This window comes from Lutra lutra, chromosome 6, assembly GCF_902655055.1.
Source record: "Lutra lutra chromosome 6, mLutLut1.2, whole genome shotgun sequence".
Classification (NCBI taxonomy): Eukaryota; Metazoa; Chordata; class Mammalia; order Carnivora; family Mustelidae; genus Lutra; species Lutra lutra.
The window spans coordinates 3,549,655-3,564,707 of NC_062283.1; the positions used below are offsets into that span (position 1 = coordinate 3,549,655).

The 15,053-nt window shown below is 45.8% G+C and overlaps 1 protein-coding gene across 6 annotated transcripts in view; it reads left to right on the forward strand.

The window, feature by feature from the left end:
- The window catches only part of CARMIL1 (capping protein regulator and myosin 1 linker 1), a 315,620-nt gene that overhangs the window by 138,134 nt on the left and 162,433 nt on the right, over positions 1-15,053 (forward strand). For all 6 annotated transcript variants that reach the window (XM_047732884.1, XM_047732885.1, XM_047732890.1 and 3 more), the window contains 3 exons: positions 5,908-6,005; positions 6,347-6,417; positions 6,643-6,716. In XM_047732884.1, the coding sequence (XP_047588840.1) occupies positions 5,908-6,005; positions 6,347-6,417; positions 6,643-6,716 (243 nt within the window). The remainder of the gene's footprint in view (positions 1-5,907; positions 6,006-6,346; positions 6,418-6,642; positions 6,717-15,053) is intronic.

A 15,053-nucleotide genomic window follows, 5' to 3' on the forward strand; every position in this document is an offset into this window, starting at 1 on the left:
AGAAATGAAACTGTATCTGCAAAGATCTGAATTTCTGGTTTTACCCAAATATAAATTTTGAAAATGATATCCATGATCAAAATCAAACTTAGAAAAACAGGATGTAAATAATCTATAATGTGTAATCAGTCCTCTTGACTACAATCAAGAGAATGCAGGTAGGAAAAAAATGAGGAATTTTAATAAAAATTAATAGTCCCGCCAGGATCCCCTCTTCACCTCCCCCTCCTCCCCCGGCCCCATACCTATATGCTAGGATGTTTATCGTTTCCTCTTTCCTTCCCTTAGAAAATGACGTTTCCCTCCCCTCTTTAAATGAGGAAAATTTATTTCAAAATATGGTGAGAATTTAAAGGTGCGAGAAGAAAATGTAAGTTAAAAAAATCGAATCACTGTTAGCATTGTGTTGTGACCACTCTCGTCTTTGCTGTGCGAAAGTGGGTGTCCTTGGAGGCCTGGCCTCGGAGAGAGGGACACTGAGTTGCTCTGGAAATATCTGTAGTAAATGTTGTTTGTAATCCGTTTTCCCAGAGTGGTCCGTAGTGGCATTCCTCTTCAGGAGGCTGTTTTGTTGTGGCCTTCAGCTTTTCTAGTATTAAGAACCTTGACTATTCTCCAGAACCAAGTGAGATTCTTTTCTTTTCTTTTTCTTCTTCTTTTTTTTTTTAATGTCAAATTAAGTCATTAGGACACAGTAGACTTCATTTAGAAAGTGTTTGCTGAAGGACTTCCTCGGGCATACATACGCGAGTGAGAGGTTTCCTGCTCCTTGGGAGTTTCCAGTCTGAAGGCAGCGTAAGAAAGTTCCACAAACAGTACAGGGAAGGGAGAGAGGATCCTCAGATTTCAGAGAACGGAAAGTCACGTCTAACTTGAGATGCCAGGAAAATAATGTACGATTTGTACTTGCTTTCCTCCCTTTTTGGAGGAGGTGGGGGGGGGGCTTTTGTGGAGGGTGGGTCGGGAGCGTTCTGTGGGGAAGTGGCGGGATCAGGTGCCTTTGGGAGTCAGGTGTCTGCCTGGCACAGCCCGAATTGGGAGCCCGCAGATGTCACTGTGAGCGAACGCCTCAAGGAAGGGTACTGGGGACAATGAAGGCTCTGGAATGTTAGAATAAAATGGTAGTCACACTTCAGGGAGCAGCGGTCCTCGGTGCTGCTTATGGACATGTCTGTGGAGAGAGAGGTGCCACTGGAAGGTGTCAGGTTGTCGGGATGCTTTGGTGGGGATGAGACTCTGGGCAGGTTAACTCCCATCTCAGTGCCTCAGTGTCCTCATCTGTAAAATGGGAATAATGCTGTTGATGCAGGGAAGGATTAAATTAGCTCCTGTAAACTTCTTCAGAAATTTTATCTGTAGTACAAGGTGTTGTGGTCCATTACCCAGCAGCATCAGAAAGGGCATAGGTTTCATGTATGGGAAGTTTCTTTGAAGTTTGATTTTTTTTTTTTTTTAAGATTTTATTTATTTATTTGACAGAGATAGAGGTCACAAGCAGGCGGAGCAGCAGAGGGAGAGGGAGAAGCAGACTCCTTGCTGAATGCAGAGCCAGATATGGGACTCGATCCCAGGACCCTGAGATCATGACCTGAGCTGAAGGCAGATGCCCAACCAACTGAGCCACCCAGTCGCCCCCCGATTTTTTTTTTTATTATAAGTAGCATTTCTCTAGTTTGATTTTGTTGTTGTTGTTAAATGTACTTAATAACATCCTTTATAGCTGACAGAACAGTAACTTCTGGCACGAGCTATTTCCCTAGACTTTCAGCATCCCTGGACCTTCTGGCACATTTGTGACACATTGGAAAGTCAGCGTGTTAGGACCAGGTTTCTTTGCTCCTGTAATAAAAATGGTGTTGCAGATCCCTTTAGGAATTCAGAGCCAACTGAAGTGCTTTGAAAAGGTGAGGTTCCTGTGAAGAAGAGTGGCAAAACAGGAGTTAATGTAAAAACAAAAGGAAGGTGCTTTCTTGTCCGTCTGCTTTCCTAAAACGAAGCAGCGTTTAGTTGGGGTGTGGTTTGTGGCAGAAAAAAGTGCGGTTCCGGAGACCGCTGCCTTCCTACGGAGGAGCTTTGGGATTAAATTCTAAATACATCAATTAAGTGGAGTAAAAGAATTTACAGATTTTTTTTTTTCGTCTCAACCACTTATGCATGAGATTCGCCTCCAGAGCTTCTGGCCGGCTTGTCACCAGGTTCGCAGTCCCTTGGAGCCTTGTGTAAATCAGACCCCTCTAGTGTAGATGTTCTAGATCCAACGCTATGGGACTGCCTACAACCTTGCGTCACGCCCCTTCCATCTGTCTGTCTGCCAGGATTTTGGTTTACTACTGTGGCATGTCTTCTGACGGCAGATCCTTTCTGTCTGTCTGTCTTTCTGCATGACACACCCTCTCGCCCTGGGTGTGTAAGTGTGAGCAGTGCCCTGTGTTGCACGCACATAGACTCCTCGCCACTGTTCAGCTGCAGGAAGAAACCAGCGTGGGTCAGCGGCAGGGTCCCCCTCCCCGTTGCTTCTGTGCGTGTGTCAGACCCTGGGGACATTAGCCACCCTCTGGAAGGTTAGTTCTTAACCACTTTCTCTCTTAGGTAAACAAACGCACCTGTTTCATGAGACGTCTTCATTGTTTCTTACAAAAGAAAGAGGGGAACTGGCACAGAACTGGGCTGCTTGGAAAAGCTCACTCTGGTCCCTTTTTTCCTTTTTTTTAATTTTATTTATTTATTTGTTAGAGCGAGCACAGACAGGGGGAGGGGCAAGCAGAGGGAGAGGGAGAAGCAGGCTCCCCACTGAGCAGGGAGCCCCGATGGGGGGCTCGATCCCAGGACCCTGGGATCATGACCTGAGCTGAAGGCAGACACTTAACCAACTGAGCCCCCAGGGGCCCCGAGACCGATAGCTCCAAAGACGGGTTTTGAAGGTCAAGAGACAGCTTGCACACATACATGTCCCTGCTGGCTGCTGCTTCTCTTGCTCTCCACTTGACTTGTCCTTACCCCCGAGCAGGAATGTCCGGTGTTGTTTTTGGAACAAAATTGAGGCTTTAGTTTCTGAATCAGCCATGAGGAGTCATCTGTTTCTCCCTATAATCCTAGACTGCCACCTTCCTATTCTTAATCCTACCAGTTTCCTGCCAAAGAGATTTGCCTTATTTTCTCCCTGCTTTTGATGAGCTTAACTTCAACCTCTGTGTCATTGAAACAGCATATGTCACGGCGTCCTGCTGAAATGAGGCAGGAATTTTAGAACACGCATGTGACCTCAGAGGAAGTCAGACCAGAGTCTCCTTTGGTGTGTCCAGAGTTCACTTAAATCAACTGTGTCAAAGTTTGGGGCGGCTTCCGATGGTGCTCCTCTCTCTTTGCATAATACCTGGTTTTGCTGTCTTGAAGCCGGAGATAATGCCGTGAAAATACCAGAATGATAGTGTTGAGCCAAGATGAGCCATTTCAAAATGCCAGATTCTGTAATAGCACTTTTCAGCGTGACTGTCTTCTTAAACCCTCATTCCTCCCAGATTCAGGACTTTTAGGATAGTAGGACTTAATCATGGGTGTTTTCAGGTGAAACAGAGAAAAATTATGCCACACTTGCAGACCCCATGCATTTCTGCAGGAATCTGAAGGCGTTCATGACATTTGACATCCGTTGGGTATAGGCAGTTAGGGTTCAATCCTAAAAATTGCAAAGAAGTAGACATACTTTCAGTGCTAGCAGAAAGTTGGTATTTGCATGCTTTGTTATGTACTTGAGGTTTCGTCTTGGAGTAGAACAGGGCCCCTGGTCAGGATCTAGCCTGTTTTTATCTGGAATCCATCCTGTAAGAAAGTGGAGCTCCCTGGAAACACTACCCACTAGTCGTCTGCAAGGTGGCTGAGATGCATAGTGATGACTGAGAACGTTCAATGTAGCAGAAGTGCTTTTAAATCATTGCAGGAAGGTGAAAGTGTGTTCAGTATAATTGGGCATCTTGACTTCACTGCTTTGCACCCAGGTCCTCCCATGATCTCGGGCACCTCTGACTCGCCGACACCCTTCCTCATAGCCCATGCCCTCCTCTCCTCCTCCCCTCCTCCCTACTTCGCTCTGGAGTGCCACGCGCGAGCCCTCAGCCCTCATCATTGCCTGGATGAGCACAGTTCCTCATCCTGCCCGGAGCACAGCCCCTCCACTTTGCTTGCCTTGGAAGGACCGGGTCCTCCCGGCCATACATCCCTTGGCTTGTCCCCTCCCGTTCCCGAGCGCCCCGCCTGCAGTGTCCCGGGCTCCACCTGGGCTCTGGCAGGACCCTCGTGTCCTTCTGTCCTGCTGTTCTTCTGGCTCGCCTGCCTGGAAAGCCTGTAGCCCCAGCGCGCGCCAGCTGCCCCCTCTTTCCGCATGTCTGGGCTGCAGACAGGGTCCCGTGGGGGGTCTGCTTGGTGCCACCGGCAGCTCCTGACCTTCGCTGTCCCCGGGTTCTGACCGGTCCTGGGGGCTTCTCTTTAATGTCTCAAGTTGTTTCTCTATTTCCAAAATCTGCCCCCCACCCCGCCTGCAGATAACGGTCTCCAGTGCCTGTCTGACCATCTCGGGTACCCTCTGGACCCTTTCCGTGGCCCCTTTTTGCCCTGAGAACAAAGCCTGAACTCTGAGATCAGACCTCAGAGGCTCTCCCTGGTTTCGGTGTAGTTCCCCAGAGAACTCGGTCACCTCCTCCCTGTCACAGGGTATCTGCTGGCTGCTTTGAGCTACATGCAGTTTCTGGTGGTGAATACGAGCCTTCTCATCTCCTTGAACTTGCTGGCCCTTTATCTGCACCACTCTCCCCAGCTCCTGGTCCCCATCCGCTGGCCCCCAGATGGAGTCCTCATTCCTCTCCAATTTTAGCATAGATGGAGCAGGTGCTGGAGAGCATTTCCAACCCCCCGGCCCCTCCGCTGCTGTCTCCCCACCAGAGAGAGTTTGTGCCCTTTCTGCCGCCATGTGCTTCTCCCGTGTTACGACTTCTCCTTTTAAACTGCCTCTTTATTTGTCTGGTTCTTGTGAGAGACGGCTCACTGGGAACGCGGGGACGGTGTCCGTTTTGTTCACAGTTGTATGCCAAGTACCTGGTAGCTGGTCTTGCTGCACTGTAGACATTTAATAAAAATTTGGGGGTGAGTTAAGGGATTCATAAGTTCCTCATTACATGATTCCTGGGAATCATGTAGGAGAGCATTGGCCAACATTTGTTAAGACTTCACCAGGCACCAGGGACGGTTTGGATAACTTCACAGCTATTAATTTCTTTCTTTTGCTGTTAGGGTAGGTCCTCCCATTTTGCTAGTTCTATGAATAATGAAACTCTGGGGGTGGTTGACTGCCTTTAACCATTACCCTGTCCTGCGCATGTGCCCCAGGACTTTGTTAGCTGGGAGGCTGAGCACGGGGGCTGGGTGTGGCTCCCGCCCAGAGGAGTTGTCCCCTGAGGGGAAGAGATGGAGAAAGGAACATACTCTTTCTCGATGGCCATTCATAGGCAGTGCTGTGGACAGAGGAGATTTGTATGTGAATTTTTTTAAAAGTTAGTGATTTATATTCAGCATATACCTGATCTAATCCCTCATTCAACGGAACATCCTTTTCTAGCTATTCCAGTACAGTCAAATCTTACAAAACAACTAAATAACATAGACTCTGCACCTCACTGGCTAATACCCGGAGCTTACAAAAGGGAGTTCAAGACACACGGTCATTGTTAAGTTCCTGCAGATCTCCTCCTTCATAGTGCTCAGAAAATGGAATTATTGTCACCAAAATGGAAGTGGCATCCATCTTTGGTTTTAAGAAGGGCATGTCACCAAATAGATTTCTGGGTGCAGTGCAAAAAAACAAAAACAAAAAAAAACCTTGATTTTTGAAATTCATTGTTACTGTTGGTCTTACAGGCGAATCATGAAAAAAGTCTCCATGGAGCCATCTGAGCGACTGGCCAGTCTCCAGGCTCTTTGGGACAGCCAGACCGTGGCCGAGCAGGGCCCCTGTGGTGAGCGTGCATTTTAAAACCAAATTATAAATGGCTGCGTGGATGTCCCCCTGCCAGGAAGTTACGTCCATTCCTAGTATCCTCCTGGAAAGGCGCAGTTGGTTTGAAGGTGTAATTAGCACCACACAGACTTTGGATTGGTGGACGAAAGTCCTATATTTAAGGGGTATTGAGTGCTGCTGTGTACTTACTATACAACAGGGAGGGGAGAGTCTTTGCTGTTTCCCCAAACAGAAAGAACAATCGGCATTGTCAACATCGGCCATATTTAAACTTTTATATCTTAACTTCAGAGAAATCATTTAGCCGAAGACCTGTCACATTTCTGTTGTGGGTTTCAGGTGGATTTTCTCAGATGTATGCCTGTGTTTGCGACTGGCTCGGATTTTCATACAGAGAAGAAGTACAATGGGTAAGTGTATATGTGCGCGCACACACACCCCCCTGGAGAATCGGCCAGTATTTACCAGCTTACTTCTTTCCCCCTGCCCCCCGCCCCAGTTCATTTTTTTTTTTGCTTAAAATCTTCCTCAGGTTCCTTGAAAATCTGTCTGTGTCATTGTCTAATTCTTGTTGTGTCCCTCTTCCCTGATCATCTTTGTGGACTGTTTACACGATTGAATTCTATTTCAAATAGGATGTGGATACAATTTATCTGACACAGGACACCAGGGAATTGAATTTGCAAGACTTCAGTCATCTTGACCACAGGTTAGCTACTTCTTTCTTTTGCAACCAATTGTGCCTCCAAAGCTGTATTTCTCTGCTGGTGCTCACAGACATACATGATCTCCAGAAAATCCTGTTACAAGGGAAGTCAGGAGACACTAAGCATCTCCGAATCCTGCCTCTTAAGAGATAGTTTCAGCTGTGTGCATTTCGGGCTGATGTGCATGTGCGGACCTCAAATCCAGAGTTTGTAGTTAGAAACTGTGGAGACATAATTCTTGAGTTCTTGTACCAGCCCACGGAAGTCCGTTTCATCATCTGCCCTGTATACATGATACAGTATTATTTTGCCTGATTGCCCTGAGAACATTTTTCTAGGAGGAAGTTTTATGCGGCAATCATATAAACGAAATGACTTTTCGTTTATAATTTCTTTAGGAATTGGGGATTGCTCGGGTACGTGTGTGCATAGATTGGTGGAAATCCATTTCGCCAGTATCTGCCTTGTGAAAACGACAGTACAACTGTGAATCCTGTTACATGTTATTTGAGAGACCTGTAGGTTTGAAGATCTTGACTCCCGTATACTTAGGGCTGGGGCTCGAGTGGCCAGGCCCCAGAGAAGCAGCTTCATTCGGTCGGTCCCAGTGCTTTCTCCCTGGCAGGGCTGAGCGGTGACCCAGTACCTTTGCTGGTGCTTTATCCTGGGTTTCCCCATCTCCTACACCCTGGATGTCCTGTTCCTAATTTTAAGTAGCAGGTATCAGTCCTACCCCAGTGAGCCTCAGCCTGGGAAATCTTCCATCTCTGTTTGGATTTGAGAGAGAGAAAGAGAAAGAATCCTGGGATTCCGGCTGTCCCTTTTGTGCCGGGCAGACAGTCCGGATTGCAGACCTCGTTGTTGCTCCTTCTTAACCACCAGCATCTTGCCCCGAAAAATGCCGTTTCAGGGCATTTCTCCACCTCTCTAACAGGGAAATCCAGCACCAACAGGGTGAACCCCTAAGAGCTGAAGCCAGCTGAACTGAGCAGAGAACACGTATGCCAGCTAGATGGGGCTCGTGTCTGTGTGGTGGGTGTACGGAGGACGGAGAGGCAGGGTCTTCTGGGTCTGTAGTTGTGGCCAACGCCAGGTGCCCACCACCCCTGCTGCTCAGGCTTGGCTCTGCTCCCTTCCCGTGGAACAGGCAGCTTCTTTGCTGCTCAGAGCCGCTCTCCCTTTTCTTGCAGACGAGGGAGCGTCCTACTCCCATTCAGGCTTGCCTGTTCCCTGTGTAGCACGTGAAAAAGTGAACTGAGAGAGAAAAAGGGAAAATATTTGCTCTGCCAGCTTTTCTACAGTAAAAACAGAAAGTGGAACGTAGAATAAGAGGACTGGGTAGGCTTGCCGTATCAGAGCTCAGTGGTTTTGGCCCCGGGATCCCTTTACCGTTCTTGAAAACAGTTGGGTTTCTGTTCATGTGGGTCTATCTTTTGGTACTGATCATCTTAGAAGTTAAAACTAAAAAACATTGATTAATTCCTTGAAAAATGTTCATAAGCCTATTACATGTTGCCATCAGTACCAGTTTTACGAAAAATAACTATTTTCCAAGACAAAAAATAAGTCAGCCGCGAGAACGCGTTCGTTTAACTCTCTGCTGCTATCTTTAACTCCTGACCTCATAGAAGACCGCTGCGCTCTGCTGTGGTTTGTGGCACAGAGTGAAACACACGAAGAAAATGCAGACTTAAGCAGACACGTAGTTACAAAAGGGAGTGTTCTGAATCACCTTTTCACTTAGCTGGGGCTAGTCTTCCGTCGTCCGCTACAACGCAGGAAGAGGTGGTTTTCTGACGGTCAGAGGTAGGATGGAATCGGAAGCCGTTCAGTGAACATTTTTGATTTTATGACATTAAAATGCATCTGGTCCTTCTTGTACTTTGATGGATCTTACCCTTAGATGATTGTGTAGCATCCTGCATTGGTCATTTAGAAAATACTAGTTCGCGGAGTTATGCCTGGCATCCAGATGTTCTGTTGTTGTATAATAGGGAGGAAAGAAAACCTCTGTCAGCACTGCCTAGCTTACCACAAAGTCTCCAAGTGTGGCACGGCTGTCAGGCTCACCGTGGCAGATAAAGGTTTCCCCAAATTCAGATTTTTTCTTTAAAGATACAATTTTACCATTCTATAAAGTTTACTAAGTGCTGTCAGGTGATTTCCTTGAAGTGACTGCTAACTTTTCACCCCTTAGAGAAAATACCTGCCAAATCCCAAGTCTCCATAACTGTGTTGTGTCATTTTTTTTTTTGTGGTGTTCATGAAAAAAGGGAGCTAGTTCTGCTTCTGACTGTAGAAGGGAACACTTCACCTGTCACAGTGATCCCCTTTGGTGCATAGAGGAAGCATTTTGGGCATATTTCTGTTTTGTCCTACAGGTGTGTCATCAAGGGCCGAGATTTAATAAAATGAGTACTTTTTACTCCCCCAGAAAGGGCTTTTTTTTTTTTTTAAAGAGTTTATTTATTTATTTGACAGACGGAAATCACAAGTAGGCAGAGAGGCAGGCAGAGAGAGAGAGGAGGAAGCAGACTCCCTGCTGAGCAGAGAGCCCGATGCGGGGCTCGATCCCAGGACCCTGGGATCATGACCTGAGCCGAAGGCAGAGGCTTTAACCCACTGAGCCACCCAGGTGCCCCCAGAAAGGGCTTTCTTAAACGAAACTGGCGCTTGGTTAAAGCAGCTGGGTGTGTGGTGATGGAGAATATAGTAACCAGCATCCTAGCTTGGCACTGCTGAGGCACGAGCCATCTTCTCCTGTCCCTTCTCTGCCTGCCATGCAGACGTCTCCACGGCGTGAGGGACAATTTGTTTTTGTGTTACTATGAAAATACTTCTGAACTGGCATCTCAGGGTTTCCCTGGGGTCCGTGGACCACAGTTGGAGTAAGCACGCTGTGTGGGGCAGCTTGAGGTGTTTCTCCATCTTTCTTTGTTCCCCCTTTAATGACTTTCACACCATTCATAGGTTCTGCATAGCGGCAGGGCTGAATTTTCCAGCTTACCCACTGTACTTAATTTGGTGACTAATCTGTCACCAGGGGGAAACTGTATCTAGGGACGCTACTGATAAATACAGTTACTTGACATATGCAGAACTGTGCAGAATCCTACCCTCAAGTGAGAAACCTTGTCAAAACCTAGAGTCTTCCTACAGATCTTTCCTCATTCCTTAGCTGGAGAATTTTCAGTTTCTCAGTAAACACTGCATTCGTAAATCATCTACTTTTTTTTTTACCTGATTAAGGGCTAGATGGATGTTTCTCATTACTGAGACTTCAGATGAGAAGGTGGAACACTTTTTCTGTGAAAGACCAGGTAGTAAATATTGTAGGCTTTACGGGGCCAATGGTCACTGTTGCAAATGCGCAGCTGCTGCTGTAGACTGGAAGCAGCTCCAGACAGTACATGACTGAGCGTGACTGTGTTCCAATAAAACTTTAGTTATAAAAATACATGCTATGGGCTGTGGTTAGCTGATGCCTGGTCCACATCAGCGGCCTCTCATGGGGGATGTGTATACCCAAAGAGAAATGCAAGATGAGCTACAAAAGAAATAGAAAAATAATGAGCTACTATTTATGTTCATTGTTGACTCATTTTAAAATTTCTTATCTTTGTTTTATAATATACAATACTATTATTGTGGTAGTATTTAGTATATATTAATTATGAAAAAATTAGGGCATTCTCAGAATTTTTCTTTTTTTAAATTTGTTTATTTATTTATTTGCAGTGGGCTTAATAACAGGCGTCACTGCTCTAGATGTCCTCTTTCCTATTCATGTCTGAATACTTTGGCTTTTTTCAGAACTGTCTTTCTCTCCAATCTTCAAAGTTTATCCCATCTTTCTTGAGGATATAATCTGTCCCCACAATTCTTACTATTAAAATAGATACCGGCTTTGGGGTGCCTGGGTGGCTCAGTGGGTTAAGGCCTCTGCCTTCAGTTCGGGTCATGATCCCAGGGTCCTGGGATGGAGCCCCACATCGGGCTCTCTGCTCAGCAGGGAGCCTGCTTCCTCCTCTCTCTCTCTGCCTGCCTCTCTGCCTACTTGTGATCTCTGTCAAATAAATAAATAAAATCTTTAAAAAAAATTAGGTACCAGCTTTTATATAAAGAGATGACTGTCCTTCCTGTTAGGTGGCCCGTGTTAATAGTATTTTGCCCAATCAAGTTGCAACAAAGTATATTGGTGAACATTTCTGTTCAGAAGCGTGCGCTTGCCTGCCCAAGAAGGAGACCTGCACTTGCCTGGCAGTAGTTGGGAAGGATTCACAGCAGGACAGTCTGGGTGTAATAAGGGTCATTCTCTGAATTTGGGAGGTTTTACAAGAACCTTAGTGACTTTCTCATTTGCCTCGGAATCAGGGAGAAGAGAATAGAGGAATTAGGCAAATTGGAGGTGCTAGAGGAGAGATTAGGCCAGCCACATGTTGACTTGGAGCCTGTCAGCAAGCAGGAGCCATGCTTCTCCTACGCATTGATGGGTTTTCCCACAGTGGCAGCTGGCCCCGTGTATTTCTAAGTGAACATAATTTCCAGTTGGCCATTATTCCAAGCTTTATCTCTTCATGCCATTCTCTCTTGTATTTACTCATCACAGTTAGAAACATCCCTTGTTAAGAGTCCGCGAAACCAGTAGTGATCCTGGAAGGGAGGTTCCCTGAAGGCTGGACTGTGTCTGTCCCATTCCTGCTGTGTGATGTGAGGCTCTTGGGTCAAACCAGTGGCCCAGGATTTTCAAGGGATATTGAGCTGCTCTGGGGGAGCAGATCATTAACCTGGGAGGTCAAGGGGATATTTATTTTTTAAGGTTTTGTTTTATTTTTTTAAGATTTTATTTTATTTTAAAGATTTCATTTATTTATTTGACAGAGAGCAAACATTCAATGACGGGGTAGGGCAGAGGGATAAGGAGAAGCAGACTTCCTGCTGAGCAGGGAGCCTGAGGATGGGCTCGATCCCTGTTCCTGTATCGTCAGCCCCCATCATAGAGTCTTTAGGGCCCTGCCTAGGAGCTTCAAGGGAAATTTATAAGCAACTTGAATGCCATGATCGATGACTAACTGAAACGCTGGATCGCAACTGAGTGTAGGACCAGATGCCCTGTTGTCCTGGAGAAGCATTCCGGGGTGAGGATGACCATGGGCTTGTTAGGTCCATCCAAGTCCTCCCTGGAGAAGAATAGCGCTTAGGAAATACTTGTGAGAATGCCTACTCACTTGTTACTTCCAGCTTCCAAAATTTTATTGAAGTATATTCTCAAAATGTATTCTGGTTTTGCTATCATCAGTGGGTCAAAAAGAGGCCTAGTTTGAAAAAGACTTTGTTGTGCATTTCTCGTGGGATCGCCCAAAGGCCCGTGAGCTGACATGTTAGAAGTGTAACTAGGCTGTAATTCGGAGTGGTGGGGACTATGCGGTATAGAGGAGGTGGTCCCGAGTTGAGGAGAATATATAGCTTTAAATACATCGATTCTTCTTGTACCCAGGAGATTTTCAAGAGGAACTAATCTCATCAGTCCTCTGAAGACGCAAGGACGCGCACCATTGAATTTGAACTTGGCTTCTGAAAGCCCAGCCAGCAGCTCATTCCCTTCAGATTCATGTTTTCGTGTTTTCATATTTCTTCCTCATCAAAGTGACATTCTCGAGCCTGACACTTTCAGGAGAAGAGTGTTGAGTGTGGGTTAATGTTTGTCAGTGTTGTCCCGAGGGCATTGGTGTAATTCTTTCCTCATCTGGGCTCTGTCTCTTTATTCCCACTCTCATTTTGAAGGGGAATAAATGCAGTTTGGAGTGTGAATTCAGGTGTGAATAGCACGGGCTTCTGTTTTCTGTCCCGAAATGTCTGAACTGTTATGTCCACAGCGGTTTTCAGTCAGGGTTGAATGGACTCTGATGTACAAGTTGATGATATGTTGGGGAACATGAAAAAAAAATAGTAGAACTTCTTTTTCTTTTTCTTTCTCTTTTTTCTTTTTCCAGGATTTTGTTTATTTGGGAGAAGGAGCGAGAAAAAGAGCACAAGCAGGGGGAGGGGCAGGTGAAGAGAGAGAAGCAGGTTCCCTGCTGAGCAGGGAGCCTGATGTGGGACTCTTGATCCCAGGACCCTGGGATCATGACCTGAGCTGAAGGCAGAGGCTTAACTGACTAACTCTCCCTGCCACTGCCCCCCATCCTGGAACCTTTAGTAGAGCTTGTTTTGTTTATTTTATATCCATTTTATTTGTGTGTGTGTGTGTTTTATACCGAATGTCATGTATTGGGATAGTGGCACGTGTACATAATTTACAGATAAACACAGATTTGGGGGGGGGGGTTATGCTCAAAATATTTTTCAGTTAAGAGTGAATGATCTAAAACTCGAGCGATCCTCCGTTTAGGATTCTGGTCACGTCCTCATCTGTGAAATATTCAGATTGTCACGTATCTTACACAGTTGGTGACTGAGTGGTCCAGCCAACCATTTAATAATAGACGGACGCACCTCTATATTAATTAGAATAGCAGGAAGGAATAGCTACTCTGTGACATTTGAAACTTCTTAAAACCCTCCAACTTCCATTTTAAAACTGGATATGAAGGAGAAAAATCTAAGTTATCCCTGGAAAGACTCTCAAATGAATATGTCGGGAAGATCCTCTGTGGTTCAGGGTCTTATTGTCCTTCCCACGAGAGCACACATTCCATGTACACGCAGGAGGCGTGCAGAGTAGCAAGACCGCATTCTTGCAAGAAACACCTCCTTTGAACCTCTGAAAATTTGTGAGATTTATTAGGAGGAAATCTTTACTCCAGTGGAGTGTGGATATACGACAGAAAATTACCATGCCGTTCAAAAGGGATGAGTGCCCTTTTCTTACACTGTGGATTAGGGGGGCTTGCCAGACATCCTTCAAATCTGTCAATCATGTTTATTCTTTACCGCCCTTGTGGAATATTTCACACTGTCTCTTTAAACATCCCAGTGTTTTTGGAGTTTCAGAGAGGAGGAGGCAGACAGGGACAAGTGAGTATGGAGGGAAATTTGGCCCCAAAATAATAACTGGAAACATTAAATTCTCAAGAAGTCCTACAGATCAGAAGGATGAGGCTTGACAACTGCTAATTCAACAGGTTATCCAGAATCCAGACTAGCAAGGAATTGGCCAAGTGACTTAGACCCTCAGTCACTTGCCAACCTCCTTGTTTTTGCAAATTAACTTTTTACAATTAGCCCCCAAGTATTAGCAGCTTATGTCTGATGTCCCGAATAAGAGCACTGTCAGTATTTGAGAAATCACTCCAGGATAATCTTCATATTGACTTTCCTAATACGAACAAAGTGAGTGGTTGAATGTGATGGAAAAGGTTTGGAGACTTTGATCTAAAATCCTATGTCTGTACCGCCGTGGATTCCCTGGAGAGGAGGCTGAAGATTCTCGGGGACGCGGGAGGCAGGAGGCTCCGTAAGATGGTAGCAGGATGGTTAGGACAGTGGGTTGGTGAGTTGGAAACCCAGGCAGTGGGTCTGAGACCTGGCTCTGTCCAGAGTAGCATGCAGGATCAGGGAGTTCTTGAACTTCTCTGTGTCCTGCGGGTTTCCATCTGTGAAATAATGTGAGTCATGGTCCCTCCCTCTTAGAGTTATTGTGAAGACCCTGTGGATTAATATATCTAAAACATTGTGTGCTGGTACATAAAAATGTTTAAATAAATGCTTGCTACTTTTTAAAAAAACTTATTTAAGAGAGAAAGAGTATGAGCAAGGGGAGGGGCAGAGTGAGAGAGAATCTCAAGCAGACACCTCCCCCCCACCCCCACCCCACCCCCCAGCTGAGCACAGAGCCGGACACAGGGCTCTATACCAGGACCCTGAGACCACAACCCGGGCCAAAATCAGCAGTCAGATGCTTAACCAACAGCCACCCTGGCGCCCCTCCCCCCTTGCTACTTTTATATCCTAAAAGACTTGCCTCCTTTTAAAATGAATAGCGTTATCAAGTGGCCAGTTTTTTTAATTAAAAGGAAAAGAGTTAGAGATGCAAAATCCCTACATGACAGAAAATTTTGCATTTCCAGGGTCTAGTTCATGATCTGTTCTGTGATGCTGCTTTTATCTTGTCAGCTTTGTGACAACATTTTCTTCTGGAAGTGAGAAACTTGGTTCTTTTGAGTTTTAAGGGAAGGTTTAGATCACTCACCATTGCCAGCTGAGATGAGAGATAAGGATCTCAGCTTGTATGACAAACCCCAACCTGTGGCTAAATTAACAACCACAACCACAAGAACAACTCTATGTATAATACATTTATATCAGGCATAAGCTTAGGGAATATTAACTGTGTCCTC